This window comes from Cottoperca gobio, chromosome 3, assembly GCF_900634415.1.
Source record: "Cottoperca gobio chromosome 3, fCotGob3.1, whole genome shotgun sequence".
NCBI classification, from domain to species: Eukaryota; Metazoa; Chordata; class Actinopteri; order Perciformes; family Bovichtidae; genus Cottoperca; species Cottoperca gobio.
In genome coordinates, this window is record NC_041357.1 from 4,796,149 (window position 1) to 4,809,674 (window position 13,526).

General features: G+C 40.7%; 1 protein-coding gene across 1 annotated transcript in view; it reads left to right on the plus strand.

The window, feature by feature from the left end:
* Window positions 1-13,526, plus strand: part of LOC115005403 (anoctamin-1-like) — a 65,729-nt gene that overhangs the window by 39,892 nt on the left and 12,311 nt on the right. Inside the window, exons 13-20 of the mRNA XM_029427208.1 lie at window positions 2,075-2,160; window positions 4,993-5,064; window positions 6,377-6,451; window positions 7,491-7,692; window positions 10,404-10,515; window positions 10,718-10,775; window positions 12,044-12,144; window positions 13,199-13,341. Of these exons, the coding sequence (XP_029283068.1) occupies window positions 2,075-2,160; window positions 4,993-5,064; window positions 6,377-6,451; window positions 7,491-7,692; window positions 10,404-10,515; window positions 10,718-10,775; window positions 12,044-12,144; window positions 13,199-13,341 (849 nt within the window). The remainder of the gene's footprint in view (window positions 1-2,074; window positions 2,161-4,992; window positions 5,065-6,376; window positions 6,452-7,490; window positions 7,693-10,403; window positions 10,516-10,717; window positions 10,776-12,043; window positions 12,145-13,198; window positions 13,342-13,526) is intronic.

The window sequence follows — 13,526 nt, forward strand, 5'->3', positions numbered from 1 at the left end:
GGAAACCTGTGCAACACCTTTAAGTAAGTCCATCCACTAAGAAGAAAAGAAGACTTAAGTGTCACACTTAAGCAGGACACTTGTGTTTTGTACATCAGGCCACAGTAGACAAGTAGAAAGTTACAGTTACGCAGGCTGAGGATACTGCACATTAGGCACACATGGAAATTACAATAGGAATCTGCAAAGGTAATTCTTGCGTAAACACAGATCCTCCTCTAATGTCCTGCCAAACGCTGCCATCTGTTAGCAGCAGCAGGGCTTCAGACCAGGGAGGTATGAAGCTCATGTCTGACAGAGACACAGCACGCCTGCCATCTGGGTTCACGTACAGTAGACCTGACGAGGGAGAATATCATGAAACTGTTTGTACTGCTCCTTGTTGGAAATCATTGCAGTAGCAAGAATAGCAACGTGCATGTATATGTATACAGAAGGAAAGTACATCATGCTGCAATGTGTTGCCTTATTGTCAACTAATCCCATGACAAAACCAATGCAACAATGAAAAGTGTTGTTAGTAAGTAAGTAAAGTTTATTTAGTACAGCACCTTTCATAAAACAAGTGCTTAACAAGAATAAAAATAACACCATAGAAACAGTCATTTTTAATAAGTTGCTTCAGCTGCTTTTTAAAGGCTTTAACAGAGACCGCAGATCAATGTCTATAGACAGAGCATTCCATAGTGTCACCTTGGCATGGTCACCTTTTCTCTTTGGCTGAGCTCGAGGGACAACCCCAAAGCCCTATAAATGTAAAAACAGGAACCTTAAAATTAATCCTGAGCTTGATGGGAAGCAAATGTAAAACAGATAAAAATGGCTGTGATGTGAGTCGCAGTGCTGGACCGGGTCAGCAGCCTTGCAGCAGCGTTGACAGCCATCCGGATGACTTGCTGAGGCAGGTTAAAAGGGAGTAATAGTCCAGCCAGGATGATACAAAACGTAAATGATCATCTCTAGATCAAAGATAAGACCTAAATATAGCAATGTTTCTTAAATGGTTTAAGATGTGGATCAAAGTACATAGACAGATTAAAAAAAAACACCAATATTTCTAAGATGGACTGTACAGCTGATAAAAGGGATCCAGTACAATGAGCAATATTGAAAGCTATGCTGTCTGAAGCAAGGACAAGGATCTCACTCTTATCTGCGTTTAGCCATACAAAGTTGTAAGCCATCCAGTCTTTAGTGGCAGTCAGACAAACTATACTACTTTGCTAATAATAAAACTTAAGGGAAGCATATAGAGAGAATATAGGACCCAAGACAGATCCCTGAGGGACACCCCAGGAAAGAGCAGCAGATAAATGAAGGGACCAAGTGACACAGAAAAAACTCTGATCCGAGAGATTGGAGGAGAATCCGTCCAGGGTGCTCCCAGAGACACCCACCCACTGCTTTGTGTGTGTATCAAAGCCTGATATATCTTCTTTCTCTGTGCCATAGAGATCCACTGATGCCCACAAACTATTAAAAACACATAAATGAGCCTCACTGTTACACTGGATGGCATATTCCTTCATCATTATGAACACACACAATACACATACACTGTGCTGCTGACCCAAATACTCACTAAAGCAACACATGTGGATTAATCCAAAATTACTGAGCCTTTTCTTTTTAATGAAACAAATACATGTGACCAGCTTTTGAACATTGACATCTTTATTAGGAACCAACATGCTTGGAGCTGAGAGCCACAGACAGAGTAGGGAAGCAGTGAGGGATTGAATACTGCATGTGGGATTTGTTGATTGTATAACATTGCTAATGTAATAACAAACACTACAATAATCTAGCTAGGCATATAGTGAGGTTAAATGGGTACAAACTGATGATTAGTCGTAACTGCTGTCAATCATATTTAACATCAACAAAATAACCCTTTAGATTAGAGTCTAAAGAATTAAGTAGCGATACAGCAGATCTGTACAGAAGGTATACACAAATAATCATTTAAAATGAATAATATAGTATATAAATATATAGAGGATGGTAGCATAGATATGTAATGAGCTTGTGTTTGAGCCTGTGTTTAGTTTGCTGTGTGTGCTTGGTTATGTAGCGGTTCTTTTCATGGAGCACTGGAAGAGACGACAAATGCGACTCAACTACATCTGGGACCTGACAGGCTTCGGAGAGGAGGAGGAGGTGAGATAATGCTACAAATTACTTTTGGATACACATGGCAAAAGATATACATCCATGAGTGTATGGTTGAAAACAATAGTTTTACATTTTGGGAAATCTGATTATTTGTTTCTTTGTCGAGAGTTAGACGAGAAGATTGATACCACTCTCGTGCCTGAAGTTAAATATGAAGCCATAGCCAGCAGCTAGTTAGTTTAGCATAAAGACTGGAAGCAAGGGGAAACTGCAACTAGCTTATCACTTTCAGCTCGTTAATTAAATTGTATGTCTTGTATGTTCGGTACGTACAAAAACTGAACAGCAAAGATGATAAGTTGTGGTTTTTATGGAAGCCCTGAGAGGCAAGTGAGAAAGAAATTTCTGGCGATCCATTTTATAAATTTGATCTATATTGTTTTCTCTCCTGTGTTCATCATTTAGGAACAGAAAGAGTATCTTAGCAAAACCTTTTTTCACCTAAATTCCTTTAATTAGTTTTTCCATCAGTGAAAGCAGGTGAAAAAGGTTTTGGCAGGTGTTTTTACTGCATGCTATCTAAACACTATGTGCATATATTGTGTGTTAGCGAGACAGTAAATAGCATTACTGTCATGTCTTTCTTTTAGCTAGCTTGCTAACACAACACCTTGTGTTTAGAGTGCATGGAGTAATTCAAATGTGCCTGGAAGAAAAACATGAATGCTTTTAGTCCTATTTAGAACATGTAGTAGTGCTTCAGCCTCTTGTGGCTGAAGTGCACTACTTGAAGCATCTATTATGATCGAATATCTTCAACTCCTAGTAACAACTCATGACAACACTTTTAGTCACATGAGAGGAACACAGATGGCCACTGCACTTAACTTTAAAGTGACAAAGGAATAAGGATGACATAAAGGTGGGCATATGCATGTGAATGTACCTCGTCTGTCTTCAGTGTGCGCTGCGTCGTGAGTCAGCCCTCAGCAAGAATGTTCCCACACAAACATCACAGCCTCAGACATCAGAATCTTTCAAAATCACAATGAAATGGAGCAGTGCACCTTCTTTTATGAAAGATCTTTTATCATAGCTCTATTAATGACATGAAAGTATTTTAATCTGCAGAGACAATGACTGCTGACTGACATCTGTTCCTTATTTGTTTATGTGTGTGCTGTATTTCATAGGAGGAACATAAGGTTTGGATCCAACTTGTTTACCTTCTTTCTATTTAACTTGCTGTTTTAGATCCATTCTGCAGCTGCTAACGCTAACCTTTTCTCCCTCAAGGTGTCTAACAATCTAGCTCAGGTTTATTCACTTGGCATCTTACTCTTTGCTCCTGTGTAATGTTTTTTTTCTCTAGCTTTTCTCTTTCTCTCTGAGGTTGATAATGATGCTGGCCATGCAGCCCCTTGTTAGAGTGTCCTCTCTCAACACATGAATGTTGCTGTTGTTTGTGTCAGGACAATGTGACAGGACAATGTGACAGGACAATGTTTTGACTCGTAGCTCTTGTCTCTGTCCTCCTCTTTGTTTTTCTTAGATATTTCCCCGTTAAACAGTGACAACAGCCCATAAGACCCATAACACAAGCAGCACATATAGTCCCAAAGTGAAGTAATATGCAATTTAAATAAAAAGGTTGTGATGAAAAATGGGCTAAGCATATTTTTTAACATGTAAAAAGGATCACTGGCTGCTCTGGTGGGTCAATTAAATGGGCCCACATGGACATGTTGGCTGGGAAGACATTGGTATGTCGATCCCATAAATCTCTCAAATGCCTGAAAATATGTTTTCTCCAAAATCCACGTAACCTTCAAAAGGGCCAAAAGAGATCAAAGATGCAGGGTAGCTGTTTCTTATGTCCCTTTATATCAGGTTGAAACAGTATCACAAATACACTCTTTTTGAATTGCTAAACAAAGGTGTGGCTTGTAACCCCAGAGAATCACCTTCAGCTTCAAGTGAATATTGGACTGATTCGTCGACTTAGATTCCTCCTCTGTGTGTGCTGATGTGTAAATAGCTGTTTGCTAACACTGTCAACTGTGTATGGTGATAATGTGTCCATGTTGTGTTCACAACTTGTTACAGTTAAAAAACGTGGCCAAAAAATACAGTTAATGCAGGTTGAAGTAAAGTAGCAGTAATTATGGGTTATTTCTGAAAAGAATATTATGATTTCTTTTGAATATCAAATAAGAACAAGAGCAATTGTTACTTTGAATAATCCAGGTCTTGAAGATCTCCAAATTAAGATTGTTGTCTAACCCTCAGCTTTGTCCTCTAGTGATACAGTTCACTATCATATCATATCATGGAGTTTTGTGCATCTAATGGTGGAACGGCTGGATTTAGGAAAGAAAACATTAATTTTCTAATATGGCATAACGTGCATGGTTGCTATCTTACCCAGAGTCAGTCTGTGTGTATATCCATTACAGAGATAGGTTTCAGTAGACTGGCATAGCATACAAATCGAAGGCATAAGGTAGCTGTCAGCTGTCAGCCGTTGGTTGGGCAAACATACCAGCAACAAAACTAACAAAAGTCAAAGGTTGACTCTTGGTATTGTCGCGCTAACCTAACATCAAACTACAGTTTGCTTTCAGTTTCATGTACTCTGCTTAATCCTTTCATGGTGGATGGATGCATTTCTCTCTTTCCTTGCACAGAACGCTGTACTCGAATTTAAAACACACCATTTTGCAAAACTTCATGCACACAGGCTGTTCATTTCATCGCTGTCTCCAAATTTCCATAACGATATTTTCTACTGGTTATTGCCTTGTACACTTACTGCTTACTAACAGATCAGACATCACATATCAGTAGCTTTAACATCCAAACTGATTTCTCTTCCAGGACCACAACCGAGCAGAGTACGAGTTCAGGGTCATGAAAAAGACAATGAAACAGGAACATTCAACCCCGAAGGTAAAATCAATTTACCGATATGTTATTTGTGTCTGTAAAGCATACCTGCACAGTCGGAAATTGTTAATTCTTTTTAAAAAGCATTCAGCAGGGTGTCATGACCCAGCCTGAGAGAATTAGGAGTCTTTATAACGCTCTTTCATGACAGGCTTTCATTTTTTTATGTATCCAAGATTTTATGAAAATATGTAGTTTAAAGAATATTTTATTCTATTCACCCATTATGATCTTACATTGGATGTTGCTGACATATGTATCTTCTTTTAATAAATTTCTCCTGCTTCTTAGTGATTTCTGAGCCACATTTGTTACTTATTACTTAAATATAAAAGTTAGACCTTTTCTGTCAGGATCAGTTCAGACGAGGTTGTGTTAAAGGACTACCGGAACAAATCAGTTAAATCAATGAGGTTCTCATGGAGAAATTCTCCTTTGTACTATAACTGCATTTGACATCTACAGTATAATTGACGGTACTGCATCATTTTCTAAACCATGCCTTTAGTTTCATAATGTTACTCTTATTTTTGGCAGCCGATCGTGTCAATACATTTTAGTAAACTTTGGAAATCAATTAACAAAGACAACAAACTTGCTTAAAATGAGCTCCCCCAACACAGTACACACTAAGTCACCTTTATTTGTGTTATTGTTACGTTACTTTGTTGCATCATTGTGTGATAAACTAACTCAGGAGCAAACAGGAACAGTAAGCAAACATGGATTCTATGAAATGGATCATTTGACTTGGTCATCTCTTGCAAATATAAGGTTGAGGTTAAAGATACCCTGTCCATCAGCAGCTGACAAGGAAACATGCAATCAGCACTGACTAGAGTAGGAAACAAATCTAATGGTAGCTTCCTCAGCATTTAAAGAGGAAGTGCTCATGAAACACTGAAACAACATGTGTGTATATCGTAAAAATAAAAGCACTGCCACATTTACGTAGCGTCATGTTCTTGAGCCTTTTGTCTTTTCCCAAGGTCACATCTTTCCTTTCATCAAATACACAAGCTGACACACAGACACACACACACACACACCCTGACCCAATTCTCAGTAGACTTGAATGTGACATGATAGCTTGGGGCGGAATTAGCCATGCTCCATTGCAGCCACATAGTGTGTGTGTATGTTTATGGCGAGCATTCCACAACATTAAGAGCAGCTACTGACAGAAAAACATGACACACAGGTCCAAACAGATGTGTAGACTGTGCATTACATAACTGTGTATGTGTGTGTGTGTGTGTGTGTGTGTGTGTGTGTGTGTGTGTGTGTGTGTGTGTGTGTGTGTGTTTATTTTCAGGGTGAGAAAGTGAAGCTGACCTGTACAGACAGAATGCCAGCTTACCTGTCTGCTGTGGTGATGATGTGCTTCATGGTGCGTCTCAACCGCCTCCCTGCAGTGTTACATCACCATCCTTTGTATTTTTTAAATATATATGACATTTCAAGCAATGATATGTAATTTTTGATCACCCTGAACTTAACGCAACAGTAAAGGAGAGAAGGGTTCTCGTTTGAATATTTTCATTGAACTATCAATGGAAACTTAAGACGGCAAAAGTATCACATAGATTTTAGGATTTTGGCTTTCAAATGAGGGGAAAATAATGCGTTTAAACGAATAGTTTTGATGTTTTGAAGTGGGGTTGTTTGAGGTACTCAGTGTATTACCTGCTGTAGATGGCACAGAAGCAAAGCGATGTACTGCTGTGGACGGGGGCAGCATCAAAACATATTTTAGCCACCTAAGTGTTTGCTTTGTTTAGAATATCTTCAACACTTTTCCTTGCCATGAAGAGAGCCTTTTCCAGACAGGGAACTAAAGCTGTAATATACTGTATGCCAACGCCACCAGACTCCATTGTTAAAAAACAGTAATTGTACCTTGCAGAACACAGAAGTTGCTGGTTTACTATTACAAACAAATGACAAAATTATCCGAAACAGACCCAAACCCAGATTTGTCAGAACTTGTCAGGGTTTGGGTTGATTAGCAGGAAGATATTGTGTAGCAGAAGTTGTTGCTATGCACACATAAACATTAATGTAGCAATTGCCAGCTCAGGTCGGAAATTATACATGTCAGAGCAGCTGCCCCTTTTATTTCCATTGTGTACAACTCCTGTAACCACGTGTGCATGTTTCAACAAATCATTAGTCATATCTGTAATTACAATACAATTATTTTAGACTTTTTGTGCTTATTCCTGCTGGATGTTCAGATTCAAATAAATTCATAAAACATAGCGTAAATGTTTTTAAAATTTTACTGGCAAAATCAAAATAGTGATATCATCCAACAGGCTATTCAATGTGTCACCAGACTCTTCACATATCTTCTTCTTCACCTTGATTGTTTTGTGAAATTATCAGCAGATTGTCAGATTGGATGTTCTCCTCCTCCTTACTTTTAGATCCTTGTGACGTTTGCCATAGTCTTCGGGGTAATCCTGTACCGGATTAGCATTAAGGCAGCGCTGCACATGAGCACCTACCCTGCAGCACGGTCCAACATCAGAGCCACTGTCAAAACCACCGCCGCCATCATCAACCTCATTGTCATCATCGTCTTAGATGAAATCTATGCCGCCATCGCCCGCTGGCTCACCACACTGGGTGAGACACATTTAACTGTTAACCCCTTAAAGGCATTATTGATCCCCAAACCAAACTGTGAGAGTGTGCTGCTCTTACTCAGATAGAAAATGAAGAAAGGAGGGGAGGATTGGTGGAGACACAGTTTATTATCACACTCTGCCTTTTCAGGCCAACAACAAAAACAAATAACTTCCAAACCAACAGCCCTCAACGCCCTGAGTCTCTCTGTGGAGCACAAGTTCTTCCTCTTGGACCCAGCCTACTGCAAGTGACCAGAACCAGGATTCCACCATGCTTATATTATTTCGATTTTGATTACCTGATTCTGTCCAGCTGTCTGATTTCCAGCTGAGACACTCCCCTCTCTCCACCTGTAGCCGGCGCCGTAACTACACCCCGTCTGTAGTAGCCAGCCAGTCCCATAAACCTCCTGACCTCCCTTTTAGTCTTGGGCACTGTTGGAAATGGCTGTGGTCTTCTTTACCTGTGGCTGCAGTGAAAGTGGTACCCCAGACACCATACTGTACCTCCCTCTGCCCAACTGCACACTTCTTTGGGTTGACTGTGAGCCCTGCCCCCACCTGCTGCATATGTTGCGCCCACATCTCACTGTGGATGATGATGTCATCCAAACAGGCAGCAGCAAATGCGTGGGGACGCAGAACCCAGTCCATAAGCCACTGTAGGGCGGCTGGGGCTCCAAACAAGCCAAATGAAAGAGTCGCAAATTGGCACACCTGTATGGAATGGAGAAGGATGTTTTCCTTGGACACTGGAGACAGGGGAATCTGCCAGGAGCCCTTGGTTAAATCCAGTGTCGTATAAAAACGAGCCGTGCCTGGCCAATCCAGGAGTTCGTCGACCCGGGACATTGGCCAAGTATCGGATTTGGACACATTACCCTACTATAGTCCACACAGAACTGTACTGACCTGTCGGACTTGCATACCACCATGACGGGGCAGCACTAGTCACTGTTGGACTCCTCCATTACTAGCAGCGGCGGGGTTGGAGGGGCCTCAGCACCAGCCTCCTCCAACACCGCACTCCCCTCAACGGCATCCACCGCCTCCTTCACCCCACTAAACACAGCACACAACTCACATTTCCCTCCTACTCGTGAACATACCCTTATATCCTCCCCCGCTAGCCTAGAGAACCCCCGCTAATTCATTCCTAAAATCAGGGGGATCATAATGTGAGTATTAACTCCAGCCCTAACTATGTTCTTTTCCCTGAAAAGTAATGGCAAGAATCACCTCCAGATATTACCATGCACACACCTTACCCTCACCCACGATGCTTCTAGCAAAACCCTGGGCCGAATCAAGTGCTGGTGGATCATGGTCTGATCATGGTCCAACAGAGCCTGGTGGGTACCCGCCTGTATACATACGGAACGTCCTTTCTGGACTTGGGGAGGGGTCTGGTGGCCCCACAACCCCAACGGACTGTCCGACCTCCATGAGAGGGACACTCTCATCGAAAGTGGTCACGCTGTCCACACCGTCAGCAATCCTGCCCTGGCGTCTGAGGAGCCTCCCATGGTGCTGAACAACATGCAGACTGGGCCCTGGGGAGAAACAAAAAAGGGTGGAGGGTTAGTCTGGGAATTGGCACTGGACCGAATTCGCCAATATGACGGATGCACTGCTGCCGCTGTAAGGCGGTCGGTGGTGCCCTCCTGCGTGGCATGGCATGCTGGAGCGCTTGACCCAGCAGACTCAGCAGAGTGAGAATGACACAGCCCTCAATGCCCTGAGGCTGCTCTGTGGAGCACACATCCTTCCTCCAGGACCCAGCCTACTGCAAGAGACCAGAACCAGGTTACCACCAGGCTTATATTATTTGACTGATAACCTGATTCTGTCCGGCTGTCTGATCTCCAGCTGAAACACTCACCAGCAGCCAGCGCCGTAACCAAACCCCACTGCCACACAAACATTTTGTGTTAATGTTTGTGACTACAGAAACGTACGACATTCTTATAACAAGCAAAAGTGTGAAAAAAAAAAAAATTAAAACATGAAGCTTATACATTTGTTTGATGTTTGATGCATAAATGTTTAAGTCCCTCTACAGTCCACAATGTGTTTTACTTAGTTTTGCTTCACTGTGATGTTTGAGCTTCACTGTGCAGATGTGATGTCAGAGTTTGTTTTCACATTCATCTGCTGAAGGGGGAAAGTCTCTCTGAGTTTACCTTAAAGCGAGACACTACAGGCAAAAACATTTTTCATGCACTGGTAGATCCTGAGAGTTTGGGCGAATTCGCCTCCTTAATTTGTCTTCTTTCATATTAGTGGAATAATGACATCCAAAATATACATTTGGGTGTTTTATTTTTTACTTAGTCTATTTGTGTCTGTAAACCTCTCATAAATGTACCTAAAGTTAGCATTAGATAATGCCTCATTTGCATATTTAAACATAACAGAAAACGTGTTTTACACTATATATCTTTAATTTTGTCGTTTTCTCAAAATAGTGCCGGCTTGCCTTTTATAAATACGCTGCATTGAAATTGTAACAGATATTAAAATTGGAAACACATACTGTATATGAATATGTATATGTATATATTGTCATGAAGGGAATATCAACGAGACATTGAGAAAAGTAACGTTTATTTATTGAGAGTTGCAACAGTCTTTAATAATAGTAAGTAATGCTACTGATGAATTCATGTGTATGTGAGATAATTAAAACACATGTTGTCTTTTTTTCAGAGGTTCCAAAAACAGACAAGAGCTTTGAAGAGCGCCTCATCTTCAAAACATTTATCTTGAAGTTTGTCAATGCATTCACGCCCATTGTCTATTTGGCCTTTTTCAGGGGCAGGTAAAACAATGACTCTCACTGCTTGTTTGTTCATTTTTATGTTGAATCATTTGAATCAAATTCTTTGGCAAATACTTTCATCGACACTTTGATCTAATACACTGTGCCCTGAGTTTGTTTGTACTTTGTGCATGATCATAATGTAAACTACCTGCTTTCCTCATCTCACATACAACATGTGATGGTTGTGTTTGGTTCACAGGCTTGTTGGGCGGCCTGGAAAGTACTTGTATGTTATTGGATCGTACAGAATGGAAGAGGTAAAAACATTAATTCAAAAAAATATAGTAAAAAATCAACAACTCTCTCCCATCCAGCTAAAACTCGATATATATATTTATACTTGATGACATTGTTGATGTCATCAAGTATAAAGTCTGGAACTGCCCCATAGAAAATTAATTGTGAAAGATGTTATAGACGAAACTAAGAGCACCTAGGGGAATGTTCTGAGTATATGGGTACATATTCTGTTTCAGAAACGACAACACTGCTTACACTTGATGACATCACAAGTTTGAAACTTATTTCTCTGTTATGTTTCTTGCTTTGGGAAAGAGTAGCTCATGCTCACAAATATTGATTGATATTGATTGATCTTTCCTAGGCCATGGAAATAACATATTGGAATTCCTAATTTAGTTGACGTTAAGGCTGATTGAGGTTATGCCAACAAATCCCATGAAAGGATCAAAAAGAGCTGTGTTACATAAACTTTAACAATAGCCTACACAGTAGGCTATATGCTACCTTATATTACTGTTTGTTGACATTAATAAAATAGTAGGAGGTGATGCATTTGTCACAGACTATTTTCAGTCAGCCTAGTAGCCTAAGTATTTGTGGAAGCAGGACGACTGCGTAAAAAAAAAAACTCTTAAAAATAGAATGAAACTTGAACTGGTACAACAGAAAATTGCGCTTGTTATTAGCTGTTATGGTGACAACACACGTCAGTGTGGCCGCAAAGTGTGGTCACAGCTCGCTTGGAAGAGAGCGGGCCCATTAAAGCAGGTTAGAATCAGCTAGCTTGCTAACTAGCAGACAGCTGGCGAGTTAGCTAGCTGGCTAAGTCCGCCATGCTTTAATGCTATGCTGGTTACGGAGGATGAGCCAAACAAAGTTGTCATTCATCTGGCGATAGCAATGTGCTTTTAAGAGTGGATGAAGCATCAAGATGTTAAATTTCACTCATTTACTCTAATAGCCTACTCATTTGTCTCTCGATGCTTAGTTAGTTGTTACTGCAAACCTCACCTCTTGGTACAAGTCGGTTTATATGGAAGTTAGCTGCACATTAAAATGGCCACTGCTCTGACCATCCTGCTATGTTGATTTGAATGAGAATGTACTTTCTACTCTCATTTCTAGAGTGTGTGTGTGCTCATGATAAAATGTCAGTGGTCGGTTTCTTTTGCTTGAACTTTCCATCCCCCACTGCCAACTATTAAAATTTGCACCGTCCCTCCATGCTCATCTACATCCATTTAATTTCACTTCCTGACACGGTCTCTCTTTCTCTCTCCAGTGTGCTCATGCAGGCTGCCTCATGGAGCTCTGCATCCAGTTGTGTATCACTATGCTGGGCAAGCAGCTCATCCAGAACAACCTTTTTGAGATTGGCATGCCGTGAGTGCAGAACATACACTGTGCAACATACACGTTCCCTTGACACTAGCACACTGACCAGCAGTTCAGCATACAGTAAATCACAATACGTGGGTTCAGCACACAGAACTAATTATGCACACCCACTGAGTTGTACTTTCACCTGAGAGGAATCATTTAAATGACTGTATGGTGTTCAGACACACTTACCTGAGAACTAGACGACACTGTGCTGAACTCTGTCAGCCTTCAATTTTAATTTTTTGTATTTCTACAAATTTACAGTACGTTGTAATGGAAGTTTATTGTACTGTATATTTGGTTCTTTTAGTTTATGATGTAGTCCACCAAAAGCACAGTTCTAAACTGTGTCACAGATATAGTTTATAGACATAATATAAGCAATGAAAGATATCCAAACTATTGTATTACCAAGTGGCAACCAATGCAAAAGTGCCTTAAACTTGCATTCTCTCTTACGGCCCGCAGGGGGCAACGCTACAGCAAAAATAAGTTGTTGTAGAAGCTGGTTGTATAAAAGTCTACCAGAAAATAAGTCTACTTCTGACTTGATTTATTACCTCAGTTAACAAATGTACTAATGAGAACCAAGATGGTGACTGCCAAAAACTGAAATGGTGAAAATGCCAAACTATGTGCACAAACAATTAACCACCAATAACTCAGATAGCATGTTTCACTAAGATGACGCTAGATGGAAGCATTTAAAAAACATCAAACATAGCACCCTAAAATACCACTTTAAAAATGTATTTTAAAACCAATGTTGTAAAAATGAATTGCGCTGTATTGAGCTATAGATTTATATTAATTAGGGTAGGCTGATAATCAGAAACGTCCCTCTGTACTATACAATACAGTTCAGCATCAACACAACTCCTAAATGATCCTTCATGAAGGGAGGGTTTATCGTTTTATTAGACTGCATTAGTTTTAGCTAGGTGGAGCAATCTTAAAGAGGGATCCGAAAATCTGCATTTATGTTAAAAATCCAGCAAAGGTCCGACTCCAGTAACAATGTGTTATTTCCATAATTGGCTGTTGGCATGTACAGGAAACTGAAGAAACTGCTCCGGAGGAGGAAATCGGACTTGGACTCAAAGCAAGAGGAGGAGCTGAACAAAACCCTGCAGCGACACGAGAAAGACCACAACATGGGTCCTTTTGTTGGCCTCAGCCCAGAGTACATGGAGATGAGTGAGTCCAAACACAGGGCAGTTGGAAACAAATGCACAAACATACATATAGCATGCACAATGTTGCTCTGTTGTGTTTTGTTATGCCTCCCCGCTGGCAACAGCTGTGGCCAGAAGCATTGTTTGTTCGGGTTGTCCGTCAATCTGTCCATCCATGAACGTGACATCTCAAGAATGTCTTGGGGG